The 14,265-nt window shown below is 50.2% G+C and overlaps 3 protein-coding genes across 3 annotated transcripts; 2 read left to right on the top strand and 1 right to left on the bottom strand.

The window, feature by feature from the left end:
* Window positions 1-2,398: 2,398 nt before the first annotated feature.
* On the top strand, window positions 2,399-3,163 carry LOC119349314 (histone H2B.2-like). The gene has a single exon (XM_037617330.1). The coding sequence runs from the start codon at window positions 2,481-2,483 to the stop codon at window positions 2,940-2,942; it is 462 nt and encodes a 153-aa protein (XP_037473227.1). The 5' UTR covers window positions 2,399-2,480; the 3' UTR covers window positions 2,943-3,163.
* A 995-nt stretch (window positions 3,164-4,158) lies between these two features.
* On the bottom strand, window positions 4,159-7,294 carry LOC119349313 (DNA-binding protein DDB_G0278111-like). Its single transcript, XM_037617329.1, has 7 exons — window positions 7,150-7,294; window positions 5,795-5,869; window positions 5,642-5,691; window positions 5,465-5,529; window positions 5,058-5,149; window positions 4,897-4,968; window positions 4,159-4,468 (listed from the first exon to the last, which is right to left on the bottom strand). Exons 1-7 carry the CDS (start codon window positions 7,150-7,152, stop codon window positions 4,430-4,432), a joined length of 396 nt encoding a protein of 131 aa, XP_037473226.1. The 5' UTR covers window positions 7,153-7,294; the 3' UTR covers window positions 4,159-4,429.
* Window positions 7,295-7,444: 150 nt separating this feature from the next.
* On the top strand, window positions 7,445-8,422 carry LOC119349312. The gene has a single exon (XM_037617328.1). It carries the CDS (start codon window positions 7,552-7,554, stop codon window positions 8,152-8,154), a length of 603 nt encoding a protein of 200 aa, XP_037473225.1. The 5' UTR covers window positions 7,445-7,551; the 3' UTR covers window positions 8,155-8,422.
* Window positions 8,423-14,265: the final 5,843 nt, after the last annotated feature.

Here is a 14,265-nt window from a genome sequence, read left to right as displayed (position 1 = left end):
GACAAACACGTATCATCACGGAAGTGTATTTTTTTGTAGTGTTTTCCACTTTGACCAAAAAGCCATAAAAGCTCCAAAATATGTGCTTTTGGAGTTTTTATGGCTTTTGATGAATCAATATAACAATATTTGGCTCCAAAAGCTATCTTTGTAAGAGAGGATGCCTGAAGAGATAGAGGAAGAGAGTCATATTGATTCAAGCTAGGAAGAGTGTGTGCGTGTGTGTGAGAGAGCGAGAGTGTAGGGCTCGGACTCCTACATTGAACCTTCTCGATCCAATCTACATCGACGTGTCAGGGATTCGGAGAACCGACACTCGAGGGGTGGACGTGGCCACAACCAGACCATAGTGCTCCCGAGGGGAGTACATGGAAGCATCACTGGCGGTACGGGGATCCCGACCGGCCGGAAGGCGACGGTGCTGGGTCGCCCTTGGGCCGCCTAGGTCAAACATTATTCCCCCCTTTACCAACATGTTCCACAAAAGGTTTGAAACCTAAAAATTATTAGGGCCAATTCCATTTCCCCCCTAACTTTGTCCCGACCTCATCTTTACCCCTAAATAAAAACAATGCTCAACTTTGCCCCTCTTCCGTTAAGTGCTCTTATAGAAATGCCCTTCCGTACATTTTCCGTCCAGTCAAAGGCCTTTGACCGTTACATTTCTATAAGCGCACTTAACGGAAGAGGGGCAAAGTTGAGCACTATTTTTATTTAGGGGTAAAGATGATGTCGGGACAAAGTTAGGAAAAAAATGTAAACCTCCCAAATTATTATGCATTATAGTGGTATTTATTCATAAACATGTCTATCATTGACTTATTTTGTATGCTGCAAATTGATTATTTTGTGTGACATAGCTATTAACTTATTTTCTATAATGAAATGTCGCTATTATTCATATCTGTTTTGAATCGAGTAAACATGTGATATGTGTCGATATTCAAGTAACACTTGCTTTACATTCGTATCTATAACATTCGTATTCACATTTGTATCTATTTGTATGAAAATAGTAATGGGAAGAAGACCATTTTTTTTAGAGTACGAAAATTGTGTATCATAGTTTTACAGAAGGCAGAGAATATGTTACAAGATATGCCTGAAGCAAAACAAGGTACTCTCTCATAAAGATTTGAAAACACCTAGCTCCTGCTAATCTCCAAGTCTGAACCTCGTCAAGAATGTGGTTTAAAAATTGAGGGATATCGTGTTGCTAAGTCACATTACCAAACACCCTTGCTCGTTTCTTTGCTTCCACAGGCTCCAGGCAATAAGAATAAATAGTGTATCAAAACTCTTTCTCATTCGTTTCAGCAAAGCTTGGCGCACACGAAGCCGCCACTCCTCCAAGTTGTCCTCCACTATGGGGATGCCGACATAGTCAGCTAGTGTAGTGAAATATGCGTGCCACGCCTGTCGTGCATAAGCACATTGCAAAAGTATGTGGTCGAGAGTATCATCTTCCTAACAGCAAGTGAAGTAAGGGGACTAGCGTCTTGTAGCCCATGCCGGAATCGATGGTCGAAGGTCCATACTCGGTATTAAATAGCAAGCCATATGAATATTTTGCATCTAAGTGGCGGCTATCTTTCCCGGACACAGTGAGCAGTGGGCAAACGAATCATGCCCTCTTATAGCATTTTGTAGGTAGATTGCGTCGAGTACTGTCCAGTTGAACTCCACCTCCATGAGAAAACATCCAGGATAGCACTATTTAGTTGTATGTTACTGACGGCGGACCAAAGGTTCGAGAATTGTTGTACACCTTGCGGACCGGCACCCACGTAGAAGAACACTATTCAATTTGCATCCGCTCCATTTTCAATAGCGCTATTCATGGGCAGCCCGTCCCGACGAGCCTGACCCGAAAGCCCGGCATCCAGTCCATGCATGGGCTCGACATTTTTGTCCAAAGTCCGAATAAAAACCGAAAGAGTTTTAAATAATTGTTTTAATCTAAAAACAGGTATAGTTCTATATTTAAATAACCTAAATTTAATTACTTTAATTAAGAACTGTATTTTTTTTAGAACTATTAAGAACTTTTTTTTTAGAAGAAGAAGAGAAGAACTATTAAAAACTGTACTGTTCAAATGTTTCTGGCCGGGCCGGATCCGGGTTCGGTATTCTTGCTTCGGGCTTTGTCAAGCAAAGGCCCGTTCAAGGGCATGATGCCTTTGCAACAGTTTGGGAGTGTGTCCACGTCAGCGATCCGCGGTGTCCATGTTTAGTTTTCACCCCTGGTTCCCTTCAAACGATGCTTTGCGTTGCAGCAGTTCGAGAGTGGGCCATACCGTCGCTCCACGTCAGCGATCCGAGGCACTGACCCGTCCACCAATCAGCGCGCAGCTCCCTCCCCTATAAAATCCAGCACCCATCTCCTCCTTTCCCCACAATCTCAGTCCCCATCTTCCCTGCCTCCAGCAAACTCACACATCTCACCACCGGAGCTCCCAATCCCACCCGAAGCGGCAGCCATGGCCCCCAAGGCAGACAAGAAGCCCGTCGCCGAGAACAAGGTGGAGAAGGCGGCGGAGAAAACCCCCGCCGGCAAGAAGCCCAAGGCCGAGAAGCGGCTGCCGGCGGGCAAGACGGCGTCCAAGGAGGCCGGCGGCGAGGCCAAGACGAGGGGCCGGAAGAAGGGCAGCAAGGCCAAGAAGAGCGTCGAGACGTACAAGATCTACATCTTCAAGGTGCTGAAGCAGGTCCACCCCGACATCGGCATCTCCTCCAAGGCCATGTCCATCATGAACTCCTTCATCAACGACATCTTCGAGAAGCTCGCCGGCGAGTCCGCCAAGCTCGCGAGGTACAACAAGAAGCCCACCATCACCTCCCGGGAGATCCAGACCTCCGTCCGCCTCGTCCTCCCCGGCGAGCTCGCCAAGCACGCCGTCTCCGAGGGCACCAAGGCCGTCACCAAGTTCACCTCCTCCTAGACTGACGGCGTGTAGTTGGTTTCTGTATCTGTACTCTGCTTATCTATCTATCTGCAAGTAGCGGTAGCGGTAGCAGTACCTGTGCTGGGTGATTGCCAACGCTTTGTTGGCTCGTTGGTTGTAGTAAGAACTCAAGTTGCTGCTTTGGCAAACTGAAATCTATCTAGAACTCAAGTTGTGTTCCTATATTCTGTACTAGTGATCTTGCCTGACTGATGTTAGCTTTTGACCCTTCTGAAATGTCTGGCCATTTGTATTCTGGTTGCTGAACTCTGGTTATCTGCAAACAGTGGTAATAAAAACCGAGATTCGTTTATGGAATTTGGAATTTGGTAGTAAGATCTGAATTCACTGGTGCAAACCGAGACTGAGAAATAGTGATACATTTATGCAGTAGGGATTTGATTTCTTGCTAGGTTCTTGAGCTAGTCCCTGCCATGTCTGTGCTTTCATAATTATCGTAGCAATGTAATTTGTGTTTCCAGATTCCTGATGCCCCAGTAGGTTCTGTTTCTGCATTAGGCGCAGAACCCAGTCTTGTTCAATCAGTCGGGCTTAATTTCCTGCTGCTATTGAGGATCATGGTCATTTAACGTGGCAGGATAAGAACAACCCAACGGTTTGCCTTACCCTGTCCTGTTCTCAAGGTACAGTAGTTTACTTTGCAGTATGTATATCAGTTGGCAGCAGCAGTTTGGTATTATCCTCTGAATCCTGAAAATGGCAAATGTGAGCTGCTCTGTGAACAACCTTGTGCAGTTTGCAACCAGAGTGTTCTTGGATTCAAATCTGGTTCCAAGCTGCTGCGGCGCAAAGGACGTTCGGATGAATTGCACATGACAAATCCGATCCAGAATATTTTGCATTACCAAATCCACCCGTCTTTACTACATTCTTGGATTGCACTTATTTTCCTTGCATTAAACCTTCAGCTAAACACTTCATGGCCAATACAGGGCATGTGGATATATGTACGCACAAACACGAGTGATGCAGTCGGAACTCGACTCCTCTATCAACTATATCCATGTTGTCACTGATGGAGAATCATGGAATCCACGTAGTGTAGTAGCCAGCCGAAGTAGGCATCACATTGCACAGGCGTAGTAAGGAGGACCATCTAATCACTGAGTTGCAGACATCACATTGCACATGAAGAACTTAGGAGCAAGCTGAGACAGACATCACATTGCACATGAAGAACTTAGGAGCAACCTGAGACAGACATCACATTGCACAGGAGGAACCCGTGCAGATTAACATTATCTGATAGGACTTGATAAATTGACCACAACAACTCAAAGGTGTCGCAGAGAGTTTCAGGGGTAGATGCGAACATCCAACTGTTATCAATGAAAAACCCCACCAAATAATATCCAGATCATATACAACCCAAGACCAATCAAATAGTTTGTCAGGTTCTGACGGTTGTTGAATCAAGCACCAAATGCCGCTGCACCCATTCGCTCGTACATCAAGCTTACCAACTAGTCATCGTCGTCAAGGACGTTGCGACGCCTCTGAATCTGTTGAACATACTAGAGTTAGCATGGAAGGAAAAGGGTGATATAAAAGCTGACTGCGTTTTAGTTGGATAGTTTTCAGATGCAGAGAACTTTGCAAGGCCATGATATGGAATTCTAATAGAGGACAGACCCAGTGCATAGAAGCTCCCACACAAGGTGGGGTCTGGGGAGGGATTATAGGAACCTAGTCTTACCCCTGCAAAGTGCAATGCAGAGAGGCTGGTTCGAACCCAGGACCTCTTGGCACAAGTGGGGAGGACTTCACCACTGCGCCAGGCCTGCCCTCTATATGGAATTCTAATAGAGCTTAAGCCTAAACCCACTACTGGAAGCAAAGTAGATTTTCTTTAATGTAATGAACTCTCTATGCAACTATATGTCTTGTGTTAAGAATCGATACAGGCCACAACACCTACTGATGTACGTACCGTCACTTTGGTTTGTTTGCTTGTGTGGCTGTTGATTTGCTCCAGAAGTGAGATAAGCCTTTCTTCAGACACCTGCAGACAAGCAAATGCAATTTTGTTTCAAGCAAGTTCTACCGAATATGTTGACATACGAGAGAAACACATATCTATTACGGTATTACCTTTTCAGATATTCCACCAGTTTGTGCAGCTCTCAGCAGAACATCCTCCACTCCTCTTGCTTTATCAGGCTTGACCAAAGCTATGCGGGAGACTGCCAATTTTACAGAGTACAGATGTATTAAATTACATTTTCCGCTTAAATTATGCAACTTCAAAGACTCATGGTTATTTCCCAGCCTGGCGTCATCTCTAATTAGAATATTTACTCCCTAAAAGAAAACTACTTGAAGAACCGCAGGAAATTTTCTGAAACACCTAAACGTTTTCCATATTGCTTAGTGGTAGACTGTTAAGTGATTGAACTTGTCAGTTGTTAAGAAAAGCAAGTGCTCTGGCTTGAATTATTTGGCTGTAAATAAAAAACAACCATCGTACACAACAGAAATGACATTAAAAGGGAACTTACGTCTTTCTCTAGCTTCAGAAGATAGTATCTGAGAAAGCATCATCTGTCGGCGTTCCTCAGCTTCCCTGGTTGAGTTTGAGATACAAAGTCAGCTCAGTGTCTCCTAAAGCTTCATATGACATAGCGTAAGATGGATGATGAGATAATCATGGGAATATGGTGGTAATAAGACCATACTGCTTTGCATCTTCCTGAGCCTTTTGTTGCCCTGCATTTTGTGGGCTTGCCTATAATTATGAAGTTAATCATTACATTCCAGTCAGCAAATCAAGAAAAATGCACAATTTTTGAGTACAGATTCAACTTTCACCATGCACTTAAGTAACTTACCGCACCACCACGCTGTCCCATTAGCTCTTGCACTCGCCTCTGCCTGATGGCCTCCAACTCTGGGTCATGGTCAGCCTACCAAGAAGAATCTCGCTTTCAACAGATGGTATGTAGTAGACCATTATAACAATACCAGTAGTATGGATAGAGTTAAAGGCATATTTTAAGAGCGCAAATTTCACGGGAAACCCTACGTTTCCTGCAGTCTTAAGGAAAAATTCCCGTGCTCCACACAATGCCTAAACCATTTTCTTTCCTCCGGTACTAACAGTAATTTTGAAGTCTTGAAGATGGAACATTTGATGTGCTTAATATACAATAGACTATCAACCTACAGTTAAAACGTATCAATGCACCCAGCTAGTTTAGATTCCACAGGATTAAGCTTGCATGCAAATTTCAACCGTATATACTTCGTCTGAAAGCAGTATATTGAAGAGCTGATTCTTATGAAGAAATCTGCGTGTATCATCAGACGAAGTGCCACTGGTGGCACAAATAACACTGCCAGACTCAAGATGCTGCACAACCCACTTTTAGGCCAGCCAATTGGGTTCCAGCAACACAAAGCAACTCCAGGTGGAGCTGTAACCATCAATTTGCCGCCCCTTCACTCGCTTGACAAAAATACACGCCAACAAGCAAACAAGTATGGCCCCTAAGGACAACTCAACGCCAAAATTAGCACGCCGACAAACCCATGTCTGCTCCTTACTCACTTCCTATTCAACGTAGCAAGCAAAATCACAGGAGGCCAGCCAATAGGATTCATGCTGTAACCATCAATTTGCCGCCCCTTCACTCGCTTGATAAAAATTCATGTCTGCTCCTTACTCACTTCCTATTTGAAGTAGCAAAGTAAAATCACAGGAGGCCAGCCAATTGGACTCCAAGAACATAAAACAATTCCAGGTGGTGCTGTAACCATCAATTTGCCGCCCCTTCATTCGCCTGACAAAAATACATGCCACAAAGCAAACAAGTATGGCCCCTAACAATAACTCGATGCCAAAATCAGCACGCCGACAAACCCGTGTCTGCCCCTCACTCGCTTCCTAATCGGAGTAGCAAGCAAAATCTCGTGGCGCACTTGCCATACGTACTACACAGGATTCCTCGGCCTACCGAAACCAGCATCAGCTGAATCTGCACGAGACACCAGCCACCGGCCAAGACATCAAAGCAACCGCACCACGTCAACACGGGGAGACGCAGCATACGACGCCAACCAGTGAACCAGTCCACAACCCACAGATCGCCGGAAACACCCTAAGAACCCTAAGATTTAAGCGCGCGCTACAGGCCGAGATCGTCACACGGTCAACGAATCACAGGAAGCGAGCCGCGGATCTTACCATCGCGCCCCTGGTGCGCAGGGCCGGGGTCGCCTCGCCGTCGTCCTCGCCGCAGCGCAGTGGATCCCGCGGCGGTGGGGTGGGGTGGGGTGGGGAGTGGCCGAGTGGGGGAGATGGAATCCTCCTCTGCTTTTTCCCCCGTGGACGCAACGCAACCCTTCTATCAAAAGAAAAAAAAACCCGCAACCCTGGCTTTTCAATGCGCCGCACACCGTCAGCCGTCCGATCGGGGAGGGTGTTTCGCGACCGTGCGATCGGAGCGTCGGGGATCGCATTTCCGGCCCAGGATATATGCTCCCTCTGGAGCTCCTGTCCACCCTCGCATCCAGCGCACGGCACACGCGGCGCGACCTAGAGACAGACAGAGGAAGGAAGGAGGCGGCGAGGGTTTCGGCGGGCGAGATGGAGAACGGCGAGGAGACCTTCGCGTCCCCGACGGCGGCCGCGGCGGACTTCGGCTTCGGCTTCGGCCCGGCGCTCACCAACGGCGAGGGGGGACACGCCAAGGCCTACGACCCGGAGGAGATGGACGCGCTCCGCGCGGCCAAGCGCGACCTGGAGGAGCAGCTGGCCGCCGTGCGCCACGAGAACGCCTTCCTCTCCGCGGAGGCCGCCCGCCTCGACGCGCTCGTGGCCGGGGCCCGCGAGGACATCGCCGCCGCCGACCGCGCCGCCGCCAAGGCCGAGGGCGAGGCCGCCGGGCTCCGCGCCGAGGTCAAGCGCCTCCAGGGCCTCCTCGACAGCACCGACCGCGGCGCCGACGGCCCGGGGGGCGCCGGCGGGGACCTGGCCACCGCGCACCAGGAGAAGCTCGCCCTCGAGGAGGAGATCAAGGCCCTCAAGGCTTCCGCCGCCGCCGCTGCCGCGGACGAGGAGGAGGCTGCTGCCGCTCCCTCGGCCAAGGAAGGTCTGCCGGCGCCTCACGGGAAGGTGGCCGCGGCCGCAGCTGCCGGAGCCGCCGCCACTGCAGCCATCGCGGTGCTTCTCCTCAACCTCAAGAGGTAATCTGGTGCTCCAAAACGAGGCGCTGGAAGTTTTTGCTCTGCTGCTATGTATGGCTCATACGAGACTGGATAATCCTTTTCTGTCGGTGTCGGTGGCGCTGTTATTACTGGACTGGTAGTGTTATGGATTTACGTTCTGCTGGTTAGTAGCTTGATGAATCTGCAGAGTTTGGGACTTATCGCGAGCCCTTATCGTTTATGCACTTTGCCTTACCATGGTAATAATATGTGAAGACTACGTGAGCCACCTATTGTGCTGCTGCATCTAATTTCTGTTCTTATTACTTCATCGGTTATTGTTCTGCATTCTGGTATTGTTTGCTGTGCAGCGTTTATGTGAAATTGCTGTGATTGGAAATGCAGTAGAGGACATGCCGAGTATTGACCTATTGGTTGATCACTCGTGTTATCAACAACTGCTATGTTGAATGCCTCTAGCACAAGTAGGCGTATACATAGACTAGTAACAGTAAAGGACAGTCATTGAATTTACCAGTATTGGGATGATGATAATCAGTGGCAACTCTGCCTTCTGGGGAGGCGGGGCAGAATGATCCATTCTGCTCCTTGTGTTCTGTGATTTTTGTGCCGTCATCACCTTATTACGTGATGAAATTGCTGTGATTGGAAATAGTGGAATGCTTGCTGAATGTGAGAAACCATCTGTTTATTGCTGGGGACAAATCCATGTCATGTTTTTCTCCTATCTAATTCCTGTTATCACTTCACTAGCTATTGTTCTGTTCTTTGTATTCTCTTGTCGATGTGCCGTTAGCAGCTTTTTATGTGAGGAATTTGTCGTGATTGAAAATATAATCCCTAGCATATGTTTTCTCCTATCCCTGACATGACGGTTTTGAGCATATTTCAGCTGTTCATGGCGTCGTTTGTGACATTTATCGCTGATCTTCTTGACTGCCATATTTTAATTGTGAACCTGAATGAGATATTGATTGTTTGCATGTTTTGGGTTTTCATAATTCCTGGGATGTTATGCTTACTGTGTGCTGGTGATGCATTGTTGCTTGTCTAGATAGCTGCTGTATTATATTTCTAATTTGATCAGTGTTTCGAAATTAACTTGTATACCTGGAGTAGTCTGCAGAATTATGGCTCCATGCCTATGATCATCTCACAGGAAGTAGAGTATTGGCCTATAAATATGTTTCCATCTCCCTTTTATTGTTCTGCCCTTCGTGTTCTGCTCATTGCGCTGTACTTTTTATGTGATGAATTTGCTGTGGTTGGAAACTTATTGGAGCGCTTTGCTGATTGCGAGAGACCGGCCAGAACCACTTGTAGCGGGAGGCGTCCTATGTTGCTACATTTGAACACAGTTTACAGATAGGATTTAGAAATCCTTTATTTACATGGAAGTTTCCTAGCTTTGAAATCATACGAGATTGAGAAGCACTATGAGCTGAATGACAACAGTGAAAGGTAGGATTGCTGTTCAAATTCGGCTTCATGCTATCTGGAGTCATCGGGGATTTGAAAAGAAAACAGCTATAGATGACACCCGATCTTCAATTGATCAGGGTTGAATCTAATGTCCATGTTGGCTGCTGGCAATTTTTGCTGCCAAGAGGAGGGCCATTGCCACAGCCTGTAGAGTGTAGAGGAAACCTGCATTTTCATTGTGGCCCGAGAGGAACAAACATTGTTGTGTGTTTCACATGCGTGCTGAGCCCCCGCGTCGCTCCACACGAGCGACACGGGCGGCGACCCAGGCTCCCTCCGGCAGCCGGCCCCTTCGTCGTCTCCCTCCTCGCCGCCGTCGGGACACGTCGCCGGGCAAAGTCCGTGTGGCAGAGGCGGCGGCGGGGCTTCTTCTCCAGGGTGCGGATGGCCTGTGGTCGTCGCGAGCTCTGCGCCGGCGGGCTGGAGCTTCTCCCCTCCGGCGGGAGCGGCGGATCCGGGGCCCTCACGCCCGGATCTGGTGGTGTGCGGGCGGAGCGCGCAGGGGGCCCATTGCGGGGGCACGGGCGTTCAGGGAGGCCACGACGACGACGCATGCGTGCAAGGGGCGAGCGGGGGTCTCGAGCGTGGTGGGCATGGAGCTCGGGCGTGGATGGGCAGCTCGGGCGTTAGGTGCTGCAATGGTCTCCGACGAGGCGTGCAGCCAGCAACGGGTTCGAGGCGACGTGCAGCGGGCGCGACAGATCTGGTCCCTGCGGGTGCTCGGCGTGCATGGTGCTCGCCGGTGCCCCTGATGTTTGGCTGTGGCTCGGAACCGCGGTGGTTTCTGGCCTCGGGCAGCGCTCATCTGTTCCTTCCCAGCATGGTGCTCGGCATGGAATGGTAGCTCGCTGCGTCCGGCGGTCATGGGTCCGGTCGGCCGCTGATGGTTCTGGTGCCTGCTAATGGAGATGCAGCGAGGGAAGGTGGGCTGCTGGATTGGCTGTCGACCGGAGGATTACGAGGGCTGGTTGAAAACCCGTCTCTGGCCATGGCCGGACCTGTGACGGTGGCGTCTGTGGACGCCGTAACCTTCTTGAAGGCGTCGACAGGATGCTCTCTCTTCCTCTGCGAGGGACAACTCCGGGGGAAACCCCAAGACCTGGAGGGTCGGTCGTTGGCGGCGTGTTGGCGTCGTTTCCCTCTCGAGGGCATCGGTTTTGGAGTTCAATCCGGTCAGAGGGACCAGCTGGTGTGTTGGGAGGTTGGTGGTATGCGTTGGTGTGGCGTCGAGGCTTCTGTGGCAACGACGATAGGGCAAGTGAAGTCGGAGACATTGCAGTGGTAGTCGGCTCTTCTTCGGCGTGTTCCTGGGATTATCTCGGTTTGGTTGTTGTGGTGAAGTCGGAGCTGCGGCGGCGGGGCCCCTGTGGCAATGATGACATGCAGCACGTGGTCCGTTCGGTGGTCTTCCACGACGCCAGTCTTGCATAGTTCTCCTTTGGATCTTTGCTTCAGAGCCAGAGCCGTGTAGCCCTCGATGCGGGTGGTTGAGTTCTGACATGGATCTTCATGTTTTCCTACTCAAACTCTGCGGTGAGTGTTGGTTCAACGTTCGTCCACGGAGAAGTCGGAGTCGTTTGCTCAGGGATCAGGGATGGCGATGACGCCTGTTTGGGGAAAAGTAATGATGATGACACTTGTGTGCTAGCTTGACAAGACACTCTTTGTAAAAGTGTGCGTGGGATATCTTGGTGTGCCGCTCAGCGGTTTGTGACGGTTTTCGCCCGGTTTTCCGTTGATTAATTGGACAATTCTCTTCTGCTTAATTAATGGATGAGGCAAATCTTTTGCCTTCGTTTCGAAAAAAATTGTGGCCCGAGAGATCAGAAGATCAGTTCTGGAGGCACCATCATTCATGCTGGAGAGAAACTCCAAGCCCTTGTTCTATTGGGACCTGCAGAGTTGGTTCAGCAGCGGTTTTTACATGCAGCATCAGACAAGATCTTGCAACCTGGAATGTTCATTCAAAATCGGTCTTAGTTGAGGAGCCCCTTAATGGCTGCCTATGTTTAGTTTGATCCTGTCTATTCCAGTTGGTTCCGATCGTTAAATTTCCAATAGTTTTGATGTTGGAAATATAGAAATCTATAAAGAATAGAGTGAGTTGAGGAAAGCCTCAGAAATCAACTCTCCTTTTGTTTCTTTGATGAATGAAATCCAATAAAGTCAGGATTAGCTTTAGAAATACGCAGTATCGCAAAGGCATTGATTTTCTTTTTAGGTCGGCCAATACCCTTAATATTACAAATGAGACCTATCATAGTCAAGAGATTTTGAAAGGGTGGGACAAGCCACAAGGCTTAACTTTTTTTTTTTGAAAGCTTAACTTTACAGAGGACTGTAGCCTGTGGGTGTACCGTAATCAAGAGAGTTTTCTATTTTTGCGTGGGTCGTACTAGGATTTAACAGGGACCGTGTCATGCTGGGCACCTGCGTATACATAATCGGAGAGGGCGAAGCTTCGTGGAAGTTGCAAGTTTAGAGGGAAGAATGAAAAGAGGCTTTCCGCAACCAAGTGTGTTGTGGGGGGAGAATAGTTGTGGTGTGTTGCTACTCGTGATAGCGATAGCACGCATGTTTGCATGAACAAACGCTCCGGCGCCATGTGCTGCTGCTTGCCTATAGTAAGGAGTGGCATGCATGCTTGCAAGAACAAACTGTTTAGCCTTTCATCATATCATAGCAACGTGAAAAAAGACTTTGTGGGGGTCCTTTGCTGAATCACGTTGACGCACAAGCTTCTTGTCAAGGGTATAAAAGAAAAAAAAATATCTTTCTTTCCCCTCTCGCAAGACCACTAGAAAAGTCTCTCCCCGCTTTATCTCCGCCGGCGAGTCTGTGGATTCGCCTCCCTCTGCCTGCTGCTCCAATGGCTGGCGGCGAGGAAGAGAATTCTGGCGGACAGGTTACGGTTTTAGTACTCGCAGGGGCGTGCTTATCTTCGAGTTGGTCTTCTGGGTTTCGATCCTCTTTGAATTCGTTCATCGGGACGGATTAGACGGCGCTCTCGCCATGACATACTTTTTATTATATAGTTGGGATGCTTTTGTACTTCTCGTGAATCTTTATAATTATACGAGTCCTTGTCGCAAGATATATATATATATAAAAGAAAGGTTTAAAAACTTGTGAAGAAGTATCTTTGAAAACAAGCTACCGCAAGGCGTTTAGGTCCTTGATTGGCTCGACTCCTCTGAATATCAGTAGGATTAACTTTTTTTTTTGCGAGGATCAGTAGGATTAACTTATCTAGAAAAGGATTCACGTCGACGAGTTTAACTGATAATTTACAAATCATCTCCCAGCAGGAGTTCCGAATTAAATAACTAATCGGCGTAGTAATAATAATCAAGCAAGTAGGTGCACTGGACCGATGAATAGTTTTCGGACGCTACGGGATCAATACATGGTACTAGTACGTACTCCAGATTGCCAGGAGAAGAGCACCGACGAAACCATGGCGGCGCGTGCGTCAGTCGAAGAGCAGCGCGGCGTGGGGCCGCAGCTTCCTGCACACGATGTCGACGCAGAAATAGGAGATGCCGGTGGCCGTCGCCACGTCCCTGATGTGCCTCCTGGCGCCGGCGCGCTCCATGGCCATGCAGACGACGGCCGCCGCGACGGCATCCGCGTTGTGCCGCAGGTCGAGGGCGCCCTCCTCCAGCCTCCGCGCGGCCTCCAACGCCGCCGCCGCCTCCCGGTCCCCCAGCCGCAGCAGCGGCCCGAAGCGGCGCAGGCAGCCGGAGACGGGGACCACGCCGACGCCCGCCGCCTGCCCGGCCTCCTCCTCGCCCAGGCGCTTCCTGATGTGCGCGATCAGCTTGGCGATCTCCTTCCTCGCCGCCGCGCTGCCGTCCGCCGCCGCCATGGCCAGCTCCCTCAGCGACCGCGGCGAGCCCTGGTTGCGGCACGCGATGGAGAGGCAGGCCGCGTAGAGCCTGCCTATGTCCCGGCGGGACCGGCCCTTGCCCCAGCGGCAGCCCGGGCCGCGCGGCCACGCCCTCGCCTCCTCCATCTTCCGGAACACCTCCTCGGCCCGATCCCCGACGGCGGCCGCGAGACCGAGCCGCTCCGTCATGCCGGAGATGGACGCGTCGAACTGCTCGGCCTGGGCCCCATCTCCGCCTGTGCGCGGCCCGATCCCGAGCCTGAGCCCGACGCCGATGCGCGCCATGGGGACGGGCGGCGAGCCTGAGCCTGAGGCTGATCCCGGCGTCGACGCGCGCCGTGGGGACGAGGGCCGTGCGTCGATCGCGAGGAATGGGATGCCGAGGATGCGGTCGCACTCGGCGCACGCGAGGTGGTCGAGGCAGATGCAGCCGACCACCGCCGCCGCCGTGACGCGCCCGCCGTCCGGGTGGGCGGCGAGCGCCTCTGCTACCAGACTGGGTTCCATTGGCAGCGAGGAGCGAAAACGGTAGGATGGCGTGCCGCTGCGGTGCGTTCGGCGGCCGCCAGATCCCCTGAGCGTGGCGGTTCCTTTTTGTTACGACCCCTGAACCCTGATCGTGGCCTCGTGGGCCATATCATCGTTTTTTTCCACTCGACCTCAAATCTGACCTAATATTTTTTACATGACAATCAAACCTTTTTTTGTTGGCAATTCCTGAATCACTCAGTGCGAGAATTCTGCGCAGTGTCTATTTCCCTA

The sequence above is a fragment of the Triticum dicoccoides genome, chromosome 1B, assembly GCF_002162155.2.
Source record: "Triticum dicoccoides isolate Atlit2015 ecotype Zavitan chromosome 1B, WEW_v2.0, whole genome shotgun sequence".
In the NCBI taxonomy this organism is placed as follows: Eukaryota; Viridiplantae; Streptophyta; class Magnoliopsida; order Poales; family Poaceae; genus Triticum; species Triticum dicoccoides.
This window is presented reverse-complemented; position numbering and strand designations above follow the sequence as displayed.